The sequence below is a fragment of the Cyprinodon tularosa genome, unplaced genomic scaffold (genome assembly GCF_016077235.1).
Source record: "Cyprinodon tularosa strain WSP-4 unplaced genomic scaffold, ASM1607723v1 ctg132, whole genome shotgun sequence".
NCBI lineage: Eukaryota > Metazoa > Chordata > Actinopteri > Cyprinodontiformes > Cyprinodontidae > Cyprinodon > Cyprinodon tularosa.
This window is the reverse complement of record NW_024038137.1, coordinates 1,198,115-1,214,378: the sequence shown is the minus strand read 5'-3', so window position 1 is coordinate 1,214,378 and position 16,264 is coordinate 1,198,115. Positions and strand designations below refer to the sequence as shown.

General features: G+C 43.3%; 1 protein-coding gene across 5 annotated transcripts in view; it reads right to left on the bottom strand.

Annotated features, from left to right (window-relative positions):
• The window catches only part of LOC119778368 (dystrobrevin beta-like), a 55,368-nt gene that overhangs the window by 12,922 nt on the left and 26,182 nt on the right, over positions 1 to 16,264 (bottom strand). For all 5 annotated transcript variants that reach the window (XM_038277561.1, XM_038277557.1, XM_038277559.1 and 2 more), the window contains 7 exons: positions 15,572 to 15,738; positions 14,757 to 14,881; positions 6,419 to 6,490; positions 4,516 to 4,593; positions 3,003 to 3,090; positions 2,813 to 2,892; positions 1,729 to 1,842 (listed from right to left, as the gene is read on the bottom strand). In XM_038277561.1, the coding sequence (XP_038133489.1) occupies positions 1,729 to 1,842; positions 2,813 to 2,892; positions 3,003 to 3,090; positions 4,516 to 4,593; positions 6,419 to 6,490; positions 14,757 to 14,881; positions 15,572 to 15,738 (724 nt within the window). The remainder of the gene's footprint in view (positions 1 to 1,728; positions 1,843 to 2,812; positions 2,893 to 3,002; positions 3,091 to 4,515; positions 4,594 to 6,418; positions 6,491 to 14,756; positions 14,882 to 15,571; positions 15,739 to 16,264) is intronic.

The following is a 16,264-nucleotide window of genomic DNA, read 5'->3' as shown; positions in this document are numbered from 1 at the left end:
CTTCCTCACTTTGTACTGACTAAACACCTTTGCGGAGCAAATAATTTTCTAAAAAAAAAAAAAAAAAAAAAAAAAGAAAAAAAAATCAATAAAACAAAGACTGACTGTCAAAGCAGGACTTTCTGCACAATGCAAAAATATTGATTTACATACATAACACATAAGCCAGTTTTTGCTTACAATTTTAGCCGATAATAAAGATGATCAGCCAATGTAGGAAATATTTTTACCCTTAAGAAAAGATAAGGTTATTTCTATTTATAAAATAAGGTGTGCATAGTTGTTTTTACCTTCAATGTTAATCATCTTATTCTAATGGCAAATTATCATACCTGCTCAATCAAGGGAATAAAAGATTATTTCATGGGAAAAATACATTTTATTTCCGTTTTTGCAGTGCAACGATGATGGTATTAAAGCAGCAGAATATTTTATTTTAACCATAATAACTTCCATTCTTATTGAAATAAATTGACAAATAAAAAAAAAATAATTTAAGATTCATAAACACTCCAACGATCGCCATTTCAGGGGTTTTAGCGATCCCCTAAACTGAATTTCTTTGCAAACACTTTGAGTTGTCCTACTGAAATGTGCTGCATAAAAAATCTTTCCCTGCTTATAAAAACCATAAAATTTCTTCTATATAATTTATTATTTAACACAGTAATTGAATCTTCAAAACAACAAAAAAGACTTTGGATATCTGGATATTACTGCCTTAAGAAGATATTAGAGGAAGATTTGCATAAACTTGCCGTATAAATGATAGGGTTCCCACATATTCCCTATTCCAGAATAAAATCTGGTAATAGTTTTCTAGTTATATTTATTAGAAATATACGGGAAGCCACTAAAACATTCCTTTTGGTCTAAGTTATAGACCAAATTACAGAGTGACATTAGTCAGAAACTAGTAACAGAAAATGAAAAAAATAGTAGAATGTAAACATTTAAGTTGCAGAAAATCTTTTTCTTTAATCTTAGAATATTAAATCATGTTATTGACCGACAATGTGGAAATTGTGGTATTTCTATTTATAGTTCTACTTATATTCTAAAACATAAGTATTTAAGTTCTGCATACCAATTGTACATTTTAATATACCTGACTGAATTGAAAAACACAAAACTTCATGCTTTACAAGATGGTAAAAAGGTAAAATATAATGAACAAGTGACACCACTTCAGATGTTGAAAAACAAACAAACTGTAATTGGGCGCCCCCTTGTGGTATACTGATCATTTTGTCAAAAAAAGCTACCAGTTCATGAAGTCTGAAAAAAAGTCTAGCTCAATTTTAAAAGATATTCTTGGAAGACTCAACACTAAAGTACCTTAATATCATGGAAGCTTAGATTCATTTATCAAAAGTCTTGCAAAAATAAAAGGTTTATGTAATAAGAGTTCTTAATGTAATGTAATAGAGCTTTCTTTCTTTTTTTCCTTTCTGTATTTTATTTATTTTTCTAACCAAAATAATGTCTTTGTTTTTTAGGAAAATCCACCATCTGCTACTGCCATCTGCCCCAAGCAACTCTCCCTCTGGGTTAAAAAACACAACAAAACTTTAGCCAATTTTCACTTAAGGATGAAAAATGACATTCCCTGACATAGAATAAAGATTTTGCTCTGCTTAAAATGTAAAAAAAAAAATGTAGGTTCAAAATAAAAATACATATTAATTACAGTTATATAGTGTCATCAAGACAAGTGCTGGTGTTTACCTGAGCACCCGAAGCTCAGCCAGCAGAGCTGGGTTGGTGCTGCCCCTCTCTGGGCTCGGCTGACACGCTGCGTCATGCTCTGCACGGAGACGCTTGATTTCTGCCAAGATCTCTCTGGGAAATGAAAAAAAAACATGTTAGTCAGCATAGGACAGGTTTACATACACATGCCTCTAGTTTTTATTTTTTTCCATAATAGTATCAAAACAGCCTGAGAACTTGGGGTAGCAGAGATTATTACTTGCATGAAGGTGAGGGGGGATATCAGCAGCAAATCATAGAAACTATAGAAGATTGAATTTAAGACTGAACTGAGAAGAGATTATCTTGGAAGTCATGATCAGGGCTTATACATCTCATTTTCTCGATTGTTGAGACCTAAAGTTTTCATACCCCAGGCAGATTTTAAGTTTCTACTAAATTCAAGAAATGTTAAAATTTTTATGTGGTGAGTCCAAACTATTTTTTGGACCTTAAATACGTTTGACTTCACATCTTTGGCACACATGGTGAAAGGTTTTGACATCCCTGTGATTGAGAATCTGTGGAGGGAGCTAATGATTAGGGTTGTGGCAACCAGGCCATCCGAACACAGACTTGAACATCATCACCAAACATATATTTAAAAAAATATATTGGATACATGAGAGTTTTATCAGTGCAGTAAGAGAAGATTACTAATTTACAATTCAGAAGGGTATATATATATATGTTTTTTTTTACATGCAATCAAAGAATAGAAATATGACAGAGTATGATTACGTTTTTTTTTTTTTTACCGATTCTCCTTTTATATCGTCTTATATCCTCCTTTTATCTCATTTACCATCAGGAACAAATAACTTTATTTGTAAATCTGCCAGGGGGTGAATAGTTTTGGCCTCACCTGACCAGACTTTAGGCTTTTATTTGTGACATATTTTGAAATCATGAATTCTTTGCCTTCTAATTAACATTGCTACTCTGTGTTGATCTATAATGAAATCAAAACACACAACGGTGAAGTTTGTGGTTTTACTGAAACAAAGGGTGAAAAGTTTTAAGAGAAATTGGTGTTTTTGGAAGGATGTGAACACATCAGTACCTGTTTTTACACTCCAGTTGAGCAATGAGCTCCCTCTTCTGTTTGTTAACATCGAAGTTGATGCTCCTTGTTGGAATCATCTAAAACAAGCACAAAGCCTGTTCATTTCCTCCGGTAAACCAAAAAAAAAAAAGGACTAAAACTTTCTATGGATGCATTTTTTTTTTTAACAAACTGGTCTTCCACTCACTCCTGTGCTCTCCGTCTCTGCCAGTCGTGATGTGTAGCGAGCGATCAGTTTGTGCTCCTCATCTTGCCTGCTGGGGCTGTCTACACCGCTGAAACACACAAATATTTGGATGCTAATTATGGCAAAAAGGAATACCATCAATGTAGAAGTGCATAAAAAAGTTCAACTAAGGTAGAATAAAATAACCTCTCACAGGAACAGCTGTTGGCACTGTTGACCTTCATTAAGACGTTCCTGGGGATATATCAAGGAGTTTGCATGGTCTCACTTTGCATTCATGTGTTCTTTCTGGGTACTCCGGCTTCCTCTCACAAGTTACAAACCAAGACTGTTATCAGTCGATCACTCTTAACTGCTCTTCAAAATGCGTATCTGTTTGCATGTTAGCTGAGTGAAGGACTGGCTCTCCCCTGATGAAAGCTGAGGGCGGCATCCACCCACATATTGAAGCACAACTTTTCATTTCTCAAATCTATAAGATATTTTATTTTGTTTATGCATGTCTGTTTCCATGAGGCAAGTGAGAACTTAAAACTTCTCACCCTGATTATCATCTGGATCCTGATCACAGTCATTATTAAAGTTGTTTCTCAGCACCTAAAATGTTCTCTCATTACCAGAATTTTGTCCCTTCCTGGGCACCTTAGAAGTGGATGAAGTTTTGCCTGAAGCCTTTGGACACTTAATAATAGCTCAGAAAAAACAATTTGAATGTTTTTCTCAAATTAAAAGAATAAGCAAATCTTTAGACTTCATTAGTTCTTTTGATCTTCCATCAACCTGGACCCACCATTCTGCATGTTTTAGGTTTTCTTCTGCTGTTGCATACTTTACTTGACTTTAATGAACCAGTGATTGACAAGTTTTTAAAGGCACTCTCCATAGAAAACCATATCTATCTATCCATTTACGTACAGGATAATATTCACATCTATAACTGCCTTTTCTTAGCTGATCTCCAATGATCTTTAGGGCAAGAGGTCCACTTAATGACCAACCATACATGCACGTACTGTCACCTACAGGCAGTGTAGGGATACCAGGTTAGGTAACAACAGTCCTGTTTTTGGACTTCAGGAAGAAACAAGAATGCATGTGAAAAACAGACCACAGGCTGGGAGTTAATGAGCCCATATTTTCCTCATCCATTAAAAAACATATATATAAACTCATGCTTATATACAAAACATTAGCCTTCTGATGGGAATTAGTTCAGTGGATTTAATTTAACAATTAAGAGGCCATTTTTATATAAACATCTTTCTCCTCTCACTTCCTCAGGACAATTACAACTTTCTAAACCAGAACAGGAAGTTGCCTTTTCTAACCATCTGATCAGTCAGTCAGGTCACATTTTATTAAGTAACCCTAAGAGTGAATTATAGCTTTTTGCATGTGCGCTTAATAAAAAAAGATGCTTTATTAATGTATAAGGATGCCTAAACTAATATGCCTCAATGCAGGTTTTTCACTTTCCAACCAAATGAATTGGAGGAGTCTGTGGGTCTCTCACCAGGGGCCGCTCTGCAGTCGATTGACATACGCTGCAATCAGGGCATGCTCTTCATTCATTCTCTGAGCTGCTGCCAAACTAGGTGGAAAGAAAAACAGATGGTCAGACTCCTGATGACCTGATTTTTTTTTTAAGAATACATGTTTGAGATTATTTCATCTAAGAGAAACTTGTTCTTGATAGAATTGATAAGCATCATAACATCCTGTTAAATATCACTGTTTTTCTTTTCTGTAAAAGCACATTCCTGCTACTCATGGGTAGTTTTTTAATACTGTAATAGGGATTATTAGGCAATAAAGTTACTGATATTTTTAACTTTTAGTTGCATGTGGTTATTTTTACAGTGAACAATTTATCGCTCAGAACCAGATATACCCCCATTTTTGTAACAGAGACAAACTTCCTTTGGTTGGTGATGAATAACTCGGCTGGTGACCATAGTGTGATTTCTGAAAGGCAGTTGAATTTCAGCAGCCATACCAGAAGTCCAAACTTGGGTAAAAGACGTGATGAGTAAAGCCAGACGTACACTGTACGATATTTTCAATCTTTGTACTCAGCTACAGCGCAAATTGCATGATGAAACCGCAGGGCGATCTAACTGCCCACACTGCACACCTAAAAACCACACGTCAGACTAAGCGCTGAGAGATGAAGCTGGTCGGAAATGTCAATCTAGAAGAAGGACTCCCTCCTCTGCACATGCGCAGTGCTCGAGGTTCTGGTAAATCAGCTCATAGACGATCGTAGCTCTGCTTCAACAACCGGATTTGTCCACGAACACCTTACGACGGCCAACTGAATTTCAAACATGTTTGATTTCTCTCAACCTTTCTATTCCTGATCAGGAGGTGGTAGTAAGAGGCTAATCAACCCTTGTAACCCCCTGTATACTACACAACGCAGGACGCACTAGGAGGCTGAAATTCGGCCCGATCCAAAAAATTCTCACACTACTGGAGAGTCGGCCGAATAGGGGAAAAAATTAAAAAAATAAATAAAAACAAATTGTACAATTTATTACAGTTATAATCGTTAAACTAATCACTATTAGGTTTTACTAGGGATGGAACGGTTTATGAACGGTTTACCGTTCGGTTCGACTGTCTCGGTTCGGTTCGCACTTTATAGGTCTGCTGTATGGGACCACTTTGCATTTAGAGTGACCTACGATGACGGCGGAAAAAAAGTGCGGATAAAAGAGCAACAGTGTGCAAGCATTGTGCAACACGTTTTGTTTATGCCAACAGCAACACGACCAACATGTCAGGTTAACAATCAACATATACCGAACCGAAAACCGTGACCACGAAACCGTGAACCGAACAGAACCGTGAACTGTTCAACCCCTAGGTTTTACACTTGGTTTAAATGACCTAAACTATAAATTCCAGTTGTAGTTATTCAATATATCAGTGTTCTGATGATAAAATTGCACAACTTTAATCCTACTTTGATCCCAAATGTGCCTCTGCAAACAATTTATGAAACCATCAATTACATTTTTTGGCTATAATTACGAGGCAATTTTCTTTTAACCGTTTAATAAATGGTTTGGTGAATATTAAAAGAGAATACAAAACAGTGAATTCATTGGATTAGCTCTGTCCTGAATATTTACAACTAAGAATTATTACATCTCACATTTAAAACAAGAAATAAAAACTATATTCAGTTTGCCATTTAGTTAAAATAAAAATAAAAATCATTAAAACTTTTAGAGTATAAAAAAAAAAATTTGTGTTGATTAAATGAGAAAAACAAAACAAAAACGGGGTATAAAAATGATTGATTTCGTCAATGAAAGCCTAACTGAGTGTTTTAACTGTAACATTAACAAACGAAAACAGAAACTAAGCAGTAAAGTTAATATTTCTCTACTCTTTGTGTCAATCTTTACCTCTTTGAGGACTCTGGCACCGACGAAGACAGCAACATGGCCTCGTTGGTGTTCCCAATTGGTCTGGAGGGGCTAAAAACAAACATCTGTTAAAACCTTAGTGTGGTTAGTTTAAGCAGAGCAAGGATAAAAATCACTGAAACTTCGAAGAACAGAGAGCTCGCTTTCAGAAAACACACATTCTCACACTCTCATATCCACACAAGCTGTCATGTGATTCTGAGTGCATTCATGCAACAGTGAATTGTTATATAGTCTGAGCAAACACTGACCGGTCAAAGATCGACAGAGCGAAAGAAAAAAAAAAGAGGGAGGGAGAGAAAAGGCACAAGTTGGAAAAGAATGAATGTCACTTTAAAAAATAATTCTCCCCCAAAAGCAATAGTTTGTGGTTTTACTGAAACAAAGGGTGAATATGAATTCTGCCACCATTAGTCTCCTGCTTAAGCCAGGCAAAGATCCTATGTTTCCGACCAGCTATCGTCCCATATCCTTAATTAATGTGGATATTAAAATAATCTGTAAAGCTTTAGCAAAACGGTTAGATAAAGTCACTCCTCTCATAATCCACCCAGATCAAACTGGTTTCATTAAAGGGAGGCAGTCAGCTACTAACACACGCAGACTGCTGAATTTAATAGATTATTCCTACAGCAAAAATCTTAAATCCTATATATTGTCCTTAGATGCAGAAAAAGCATTCGATAGAGTAAACTGGAAATTTTTATTTGCTACTCTACATAAATTTGGCTTTGGCAATTCCTTTATAAATTGGTTAAAAATATTATACAGCTTCCCAACAGCCTGTGTCAGGACAAACAATCAAACATCTTCCAGTTTTTGTCTCCAGAGGGGCACCAGACAGGGATGCCCACTCTCCCCCTCACTTTTTGCTATTTTTAATCGAGCCTCTGGCTGCTACAATCAGACAAACAAATATGATTAAAGGTATAAAAGGAATGAAAATGGAGCATAAAATTAGTCTTTACGCAGATGATGTATTACTTTATCTCCAGCACTCAAACACTTGCCTCTCTCAAGTGATTAGTTTACTAGAATCTTTCTCAAAAGTCTCAGAATACTCTATAAATTGGTCTAAATCTGTAATACTACCAATTAATTGCTCTCTACAGAATCCCTCAGGTCTACAATTGCAATCAGGAAATATCAAATATTTGGGAATTACTGTGTCATCTAAACTAGCTGAGTTACCAAAACTCAACCACACCCCTCTTTTAATGAAAATAGAAGAGGACCTAGAAAGATGGAAATCGCTTCCGATCTCCCTTTTGGGTCGGGTAGCCTCAATTAAAATGATGGTCTTACCCAGAATTAACTACCTATTTTCAATGATCCCAAATAAACCATCAACCGAATGGTTTAAATCTCTAGATTCTTCCATCTCTAAATTTCTTTGGAAGGACAAACCCCCTCGTATCAGCTTAAAAACACTTCAGAAAACTAAAGACAGAGGGGGACTAGATTTACCTAACTTCCAACACTACTATTTAGCAAATAGATTACAATACATCTCTAAATGGATAAAACATAATCCCTTAGATGAGCCCTGGATAGACACAGAACAGGATATATGCAGTAATATAATAATCTCAGATTTGCCGTTTATTAGCTCTAAGATCAAACGGCACCCATGTTTCAAAAATATTAACATCAGCTCTTCCCTGACAGCATGGTGGGAATTTCTAAAAATAATGAACTCATCACTTATCCCGTGCAGTCGTACACCCATCTGGAATAACCCTGACATTCTACAAAACAATAATGTGATAAACTTTCCGTACTGGAAAAATAAAGGTATTACATATCTGGATCATTTGTTTGAAGGTACGGAGTTTATCACATTCGCTAGATTAAACTTGCAATATGGCATTAACAAAAATAAATTCTTAGAATATGAGCAAATCAAAGCTATAATTAGAAATAAATTTAAGCATATTGATGGAGGTTTAATAATTCCAACTAAAATATCAGAGTTTCTAGAGTTAACCCCCCCCAAACTACTGTCTAAGTTATACAGGACACTGACTAAACTGGATGATACAATATCTCTTCCTATTACTAAATGGGAGGAGGATTTATCAGTCAGCTTTGAACAAAACATCTGGGCTCAGATATGTCTAAGAACTTTTAACATGACCAGAAACCCCAATTTACAATTAATACAATACAAAATCCTCCACAGAGTGCACTATACAGGTCAAAGATTATTCAAGATGGGTTTTGCGCAATCTAACATCTGTCCACAGTGCACAGGCAATCAACTTGATAATTATTTTCACGCGTTATGGTTATGCACGCCGGTTCAGAGATTCTGGGTACAGGTATGTAAGGATCTATCACTGTGCCTGGGTTGTAAAATCCCAATTTCCCCTTCAGGTTGCTTGCTGGGTGACTTTGAGGGAAGCTCTATGGGAAAAAAATCGGTTTGCTTGGCATTCACTGCATTATGTATCGCAAAGAAAACTATCCTCATGAATTGGAAAAGTAAGGATAAACTCAACATCAATCAGTACAGAGATCTGTTGTTGGATCATATTAATCTTGAGACAGCATCTGCATCCCCATCAGACCGATCTCTCTGGGCTCCCTTGATCGGCTCCATCACTTAGTGTAGTGGGGGGCTATGGGGTGCGTCTTGTGGGGCGCGGGGGCTAGTTCGGGGGTCCTTGGGTCCTGGGGGCTCGGGGGGGGTGCTCGGAGCGGGGTGCCTGGCGGGTCTGGCCCGGGGGACTGTTGCCCCCGTCGGGGCGGGGTCTGGGGCGCCGCGGGGGGGGTCCTGCGGCGGCCGCGTGCGGTGCTCTTGGGGGGTTCCGTGGTGGCGGACGTGGGCTACTGGCCTGGTGGCTGTGCTGCTGCTGGGTGGGGCTGGGCGCCGGGCATCGGTTCTTTTGTGGTGCTGGCCGGGGTGCTTCTGCTTTGCGGGGCGTCGGGGCGTGCCTCGTCTTCCGGTGCCGGGTTTCGGTGGTTGGCCGTGGCGCTTGCAGTGGTTGCGTCATCCGGGGGGGGCGTGGGTGGTCGCGCCTGTGGCCTGGGTTCGTGTGTGTCTGTTGTGGGCTGGTTGCGGGCGTCGGGGGTCCCTTTGGAGTGCCCCTGGGTCGGGGTGTGGCTTCGCTCTGTTGGGGCGGGTGCCGGTGGCGCGTGGTGCGGTGCATCGTGCGCGGTTTGGGAGTGGAGGGTTGCTCGGTGTTTGGCGGCGGGGGGGGGGACGGGCCGTGGCCGGCGTGGCCGTCATCCTCTCGGCGGCCTGTGGGCGGTGCGGGGCCGGAGCGGGGTGGGTCGTGCTGCTTTCGCACCGGGCACGGCTGGAGTGGTGGGGTCGCGTCTGCTGCTTTCTTTTTGCTGCTTGTGCCGGCTTCTGGCGGCTGGGGCGGCCTTGCTGCTCTGGCTCTCTGGCGTGCGCCGGGTGGGGCTGCTCTGTCCTTTGCTTTGCCTTGCGGCTGTGTTTGCTGTGGTCGGTGGGGGCGGGGTGGTTTCGTTGTGTTTTTGGGTGGGGGAGTCCGCCTGGGGGCTAGGTTGGTGCCGTCGGTGCGTCCGTGTCGGCCTTCCGGTGTTGTTTCTGTTGGGGCTGCTCGGGCCCCCGTATCCCGGCGGTGCGCTGCCGGGGGGATTCCTGTTCGGCGGGCTTGCCTGTCTCCTGGGAGGGCATGCATGTTGACTTTTCTGGGGAGGAGCATCTGGGTGGAGGGGTCCTCGTGGTGTGGCGGTGGATGTTGGGCACTGGCTTGTTTGCGGCCGTTCTTCTCCAGTGAGGGGGAGAATATTATAATTTTTTTTTTTTTTGTGTGTGGGAGGGGGTGTGTGGGCGGGGGGATCGGGGCTTGGAGTGGGGCTCGGGATTTGCACTTTGCTGTGTTGTGTGGCTTTCTTCTTCTTCGGATTGGTGCTGTGGGACCGGTGTCGGGGGGGAGTCGTTCGGGGGCCGGGGTCGGGGTGGGGGCGCCGGGGGTTTTTGGGCATTGCCCGGCCCTACTGCGGGGTGGGTCTGGGGTGGGTCCTGGGGTCTGGGATCCCTGGGGCGCATTGCCCTTGGGCGGGGGCCCCGGTGGGGGTTCGGGGGTTCGGGTTCTGTGGGGAGTGCTGCTTGGGTTCTGGGCCGGTGTACGCCCGGCTGTCTGCCCCTGCTGCCACGGCCTCTGGTGTGCCGGGGTGCCTCGGGGCCTGCTGGGCTGGGGGGGCATGGACATTAACACCTATGGCAAGTGCTTACCCCCTCACGGGTTTGCACTCTGTAAGTGGGGGAAGGGGAGGGAGGGGGAGTAGGTATGATCTCGGCCTGGATGTCTTCTGTCGCTTGTGTGGTGAGTAGCTTGATTGTTATTGTAGGGGAGGGATTACATCTCCGGAGGGGGGGTGGGGGGTGGTGATAGAGGGAAGAAGATCTTGGAAGGGCTTCGGGTCTGGCTCCCTGTCTTGGTCCTGGTCCGTGCTGCCCCCTGGTGGGGCTTCGTCCGGGGTGGGGGCTCTGCGTGTTGCGCGTGGGCTGGCCGGCTGGGGTTGTCCCCCCCCTTATTAATTTATTTATTTATTATTATTATTTTTTTCTTTTCTCCCTTTTATATATATATATTTTTTTATTTATTTAATTTATTTATTTATTATTTATTTTTTTTTTCTCTTATTTATTTTCATTTTTTATTTATTTTTTATTTTTTTTGGATGGACAGGACGGGGGCAGGGTGGTGGTGTCGGCTCCGTGCCCGGCTGGCTGGTGGGTCCTGCTGCCGGTCCCGTGCCCCCGGGCTATGGTGGTGAAACTGGTGGGGCCCCCTTCTCTGGGGGGGCTCTCGGGGAACGGGGGTGCCTATTGGAGTCAGCGGGGGAGCTGGCTCCCTGGGAGTGCAGCAAGCTTCCCAGTCCTTTGCTCCCCATCCCCGAAATCCTCCCTCTGCCTGCTCCATCACTCTGCCACACATGTAGGTTTTTGGGGAGGGGGTCGTTACTGGAGGGCCACACCTTCTGATGACGTCCCCCACACCAATTTTATTTTGCATTTTAGACACTTCCATCTACATCATTTTCACAACACACATCTATGTAGGGCATTTTCGGGGGGTGGGGGTCAGGGCCACCGGGGGGGGGCTTATTTTATGGGCCTCACCACGGTCGGCCTCCTCCATCCCCTCTCGCATCTAGACATTGAGGGTTGAGGGTTGTCGAAGGGGGGGGGTGTGCTGGCGCCGTCTATCTCCTGGAGGGGGGGTGGAGTGTGCCGGACACCCCCTCTTGGTACTCCCAGTTTTAATTGCATCTGAGAGCAACACGCAACAACACCGCATTCGAGCGGGCGCAGTGAGGATCGGGGTCTTCTCACACCCCTGTTCTCCGGCTGCCGCCTGGAGTCTGGGGCCTGGAGGAAGGGCGGGCCACCTGGTCCGTGGTTTTGGCTGGGGCTGGCTGCGGGGCCTAGGTGGCCTGCCGGTGGCGGGGCTGTCACCTCTGCTCTCCCCAAAGAAGGTTGGATGGAGGGGCATGTGCCTGGTTGAAGTTTTTTTTCTTTTTTTTTTTTTTTTTCTTTCTTTCCTTGGGGGGGCGGTTCTGGTTGGGTGGCCGGCGTGGGATGGGTGGGCCCCAGTCCCGGGGGGGGCTCTTGCTGGGGGCGGTCCGGTCCGTGTGCGGGGTGGGGGGCCGGGCTTGAAGCAGGAAAGAGATGGGTTGGTGTGGCGGTGTCGCCGCTCCCCTCCCCTCACATCCGGATTTTAGGTTCACTTATGGGGTCATCCGATAGTCCCGGGACCAACCACCGGTGTCGCCGGGTTTTTGGTCCTGGTATTATTGGATGTGAGTGTTATGTGTGAATGTGTGTCCGCGTTGTGATTTTCTTTATTTATTATTATTATTATTTTATTCAATTATTTATTTATTTTTTTTTATTTATTTTTTTTTTTCCTTGTGGTACGAGTGGGGGCACTAGGGAGGGAAGGCATGATTGAGATGGTGTGTTTTTTTTTTTTTTTCCCAGGTTGGGGTCTCAACTGCACCCTCTCCCAAATACATCTCAAGTCTCCGCTAAGTGCGGAGCCCATTCCCCCCGTCCTGCTCTCCCTCCTCTGCTGGCGTCGGGGCTCACCGGTGCACTGGTGGAGCTGGGGGTGGATGCCCGGGGGACTGCTGGCTCATTCCCGGCGGCCTCTCCGCTGGCCCCGGCCGGCCGGGGCTTTGCTGGGGCTCCTGTCTGGGGATCGGGTGCCCTTGGGGCCTCGGATCCCTGGGGCCTGGGACTGGATCCGCTTCGGGGTGGGGCTGGGTGTTGTTCGGGGATTTTCGGGGTCGGTGCCGGTGCCTTCGCTACGATGCCGGTTCCTGGGCGGTGTTTCTTTCCTATGCCGGTTCTGTGGTACCGGTTCGGGGGGGGGGGGGGGGGGGGGGGGGGGGGGGGTAGCTGCACGGCATGGTGGGCTGCGGGTCTTGGGTCCTGTTTTGGGCTCCGGTTTTTCCGCTCGCACTTCTCCTCTTGCCTATTTATTTTAATTGTAATTATTAATTAATTTACCTATTTATTTATGTTTTTTTTTCTCTTCCTCGGTGGGGGGGAGCGGTTGCGGGCGGGTCGGTGTCTGGTGTCCGCTGTCGCATTGTGTTTTTTTTTTTTTTTTTCTTCTTCCTTTGGGGGGTTTGGCATGTCTGTTTTCTCGGGGGGCGGGCGGGCCTGCTGGGTGGGGGTCCTTCTGGCGGCGCGCCGCTGGTGTGTGGGGGTCCGGGCGGCGGGGGTAGTGTTGGGGGGCCGGTCTGGGCGGGCTGGCTGCGCTGGCTAGGTATTCGGGTGGGTTTTCCCTCCTGGAGGCATGGCGGGGCTGCTCTGTTCCCGCTGATCGCGGCGGGTGGGGCTGCGGGGCGGGTGGGGGCCTGGAGTGGCTATGGCCGGCGCGTGGTGGGGGGCCGGGGCGGCGGAGCTGCTCTGGCCGCGTGTCAGGGCCTGGTGCGGGCGGCGGGGGGGGGGGCGGCGGACGTGGCTGGGCTGCTTTGGCTTCGTCCGGTGGGGGGGCGGCGCGGTTCGCTCCGCTCTGGCTTTGTGCTGCCCCTCGGGCTGCTGGGGGGGGTGGTTGCGCCGGCTGCGGTCTGCTCTTCTTGCGGTTTTGCGCCGGGCGGCTTTTCTGCTCTCGGGCTGATTCTGTGCGCGGTGTGTTTCGTTGCGCGCTGTTGGCATCGGTCTTGGTGGGGTGAGGCTGCGCTTTTGGCCGGGGGGGCGTATTGGGGCCGGGGGCGGGGCCCATAGTTTCAAGGTGTTTGCTTTATTGTATATCTCGTACCATGTTTTTTGGTTGTGCTGTTCTTTTTTTTTTTTTTTTTTTTTTTTTTTTTCCATCTCATTACAGGTGTTGAAGCAGACTGAAAATGTTTTGTCATTGTCTCCTTCCTATCTCCTCTTTCTTTCATCTTTTGTCCTGTTTTTTTCTTTTTCTTTTTCCTTCTTCTTCTTCTGTTTTTCTGCTCTACTTACATTGCAGTGTCCATATGAACTGTAAAACTCCCTGCATAATTATAATAAAGCAATTTATATACATGAAACAAGTGGAGCAGTATGGCAATTGCCATACCGCTACACTTGTGAAAGTAAAATCTGTTGGGCTCCTTTTGGCATCAAGACAATTATTCTTATTGCCACCTTGCCAGACAGGACACTGTAAAAAAAAAAAAAAAAAGCAATAGTGACATACTCACATCTGTGCTTAGCTCTGTGCTTCCCTGAGTGTAATGCCTGCAGCTATGTAATGACCCAGTCTGCAACAGTTTGAACAATCGAACAGCTCTGATCCACCAGGAGGGGCGGAGCGACCAGAGTGTGTGTCTATTATTTAATAAAGCTTATCAGAATTTTCCAATAGCATTTGAATCAGTTTTAAAGTGCCAGCAGGTTACATGCTGAGACTAAACAGAAAGCAAAACGTCTTATTTAACGATGAAGACGCTGCAATATTTATTTGTTAGTCATGTCATTTCCCTACTATCTTGACTTCTGTAAAAAGCAATACTAATATTAAATATTTATTTCCAAAAGTTACTTTTAGTAAAATTACTGAAAAACATCAGAAGTGAATCAGATGTGAATCATTTGTTTAATACAAGTGTTTAACAGGAAATGTCCAAACTGAATAAAAATGGAATTAAATTAGAATATATTATGGTGAAGCTAGTTTTTTCAGTATTTAATCAAATATATTATTGAAGTTTAACCAAAATTTACTAATTTGCTTTTTGCAATAACCCTTCTGTTATTAAACAGTGATGATCATCTCCTGTTTATTCTTGAGGAAAAAAAAAAATAACAGTCTTTCATTTCAATCATTGTCATTTGTGTGTCGTTTTTGTGATGTCATACACTATGTTGGTGAGGTTAAGCGTCCGCTCAGGCTCCTCGGGGTAAATCGGGTGAGGCGGTTCCCTTGAAGATACACAGCCAAGAGTCCTGCTAAGGGCTCGACCAAGCTTCTTCGCTGGTGACTTCTGCAAACATAAATGTTGTACATGTACACATCATACAGTTTCATTCAATAATTATTAAGTAAGGGGAAAAAAAAACGTGTTTTTGAAGGTGTTTGTGCTTTTTAAAATTCACTGGTGGATGGGATAATCTAAATCAGATTCCTCTCACTCTTGAAAAACAAATTATTTTACATCAAGTAACAAAAGACAGACAAACAACACAAGGATAAAATCATTAAGAAGATTAAAACTCTACAAACTAAAACCTCATATTGGCTGGAAGCTATATGCTGCTGTTGGTCATTAAAATGAGTTTCTGGTGATAAGAATGTTTTGGAAAGACTTGAAGCTGCACTGGTGAAGGTTCCTTCAAGTAACTTGAGCACAAATCTGATCTTTCATAATGAATAATTAACAACCATGTCAGCATCTAATAATTTATTATTTCTCTGTTGAAATCATTTTACCCTCCAAGCTTCTAAAATGTGGTATTCTTCTGATAGAGATTTTAAAACATATTTATACCCATCAGGATAAACTGGAAATAAAAGCACCAGTTAATACCTTCCATTTTGAGATTTAAACAATTTTTTTGAGCTTCTTTTTTTTTTCTTAATATGATGGTCTTTGTTTTGCTGAAAGATCATCAACTCATAAAGGTCCAGAGAGTGCCCCCTGGTGTGATAGATAAGTAAGCACACAGGGACCCACCCAGGAGGAGTGCTCCTTCATTTGGTGCTGGTTGCTGTGGGAGCCGCTGGTGTTCCCACGCCAGAAGCAGTTCTGGCAGAGCTGATAACCCCGGCAGCGGAGGCAGCGATAGCGGAAACCAGTGATCCCATTACTGCGGCAGTAGGAGCAGGAAACTGGATGATAGACTGAAAAAAAACAAAACAGGAGATAATTAAGAACCATTTAAGTTGAGGCTCTAATCTAAATGCACACCTAAGACAATAAAACACAGCTAAAATAATGAAAAGAAACATAAAAATTTAATAAATATAATAATTCACATTTCCCACTGCTGTTTATATACACAAGACTGTTTAAATGTTTAAAAATTTGGTAATATAGAATTTTTTTTTGCTTTTTATCAAATAGTAAACTAATTAAAAAAAACTGTGTGGCTTGGGTGTAAAAAGAAAAGATTAAGATGTGAGGTTGAAGAGAAATGAAGACTTAAAATGCCCATTATTTGTGTTGAGCCAAAGACAATTGAGGTGATGCTTATAACATCAGGAATATTTCAAATTAAACCCTTCTGCTGCATTTTCATCCAACTAGTTGCTTGCTGCAACACAAAAAACTGAAATTTTTTTTTTTTAATCTTATTACTATTTTAAGGAGCTTAACAATCATTTCAGGCTATTTTTATATGAGCCAGTAACCACTAGGATGCTGGTT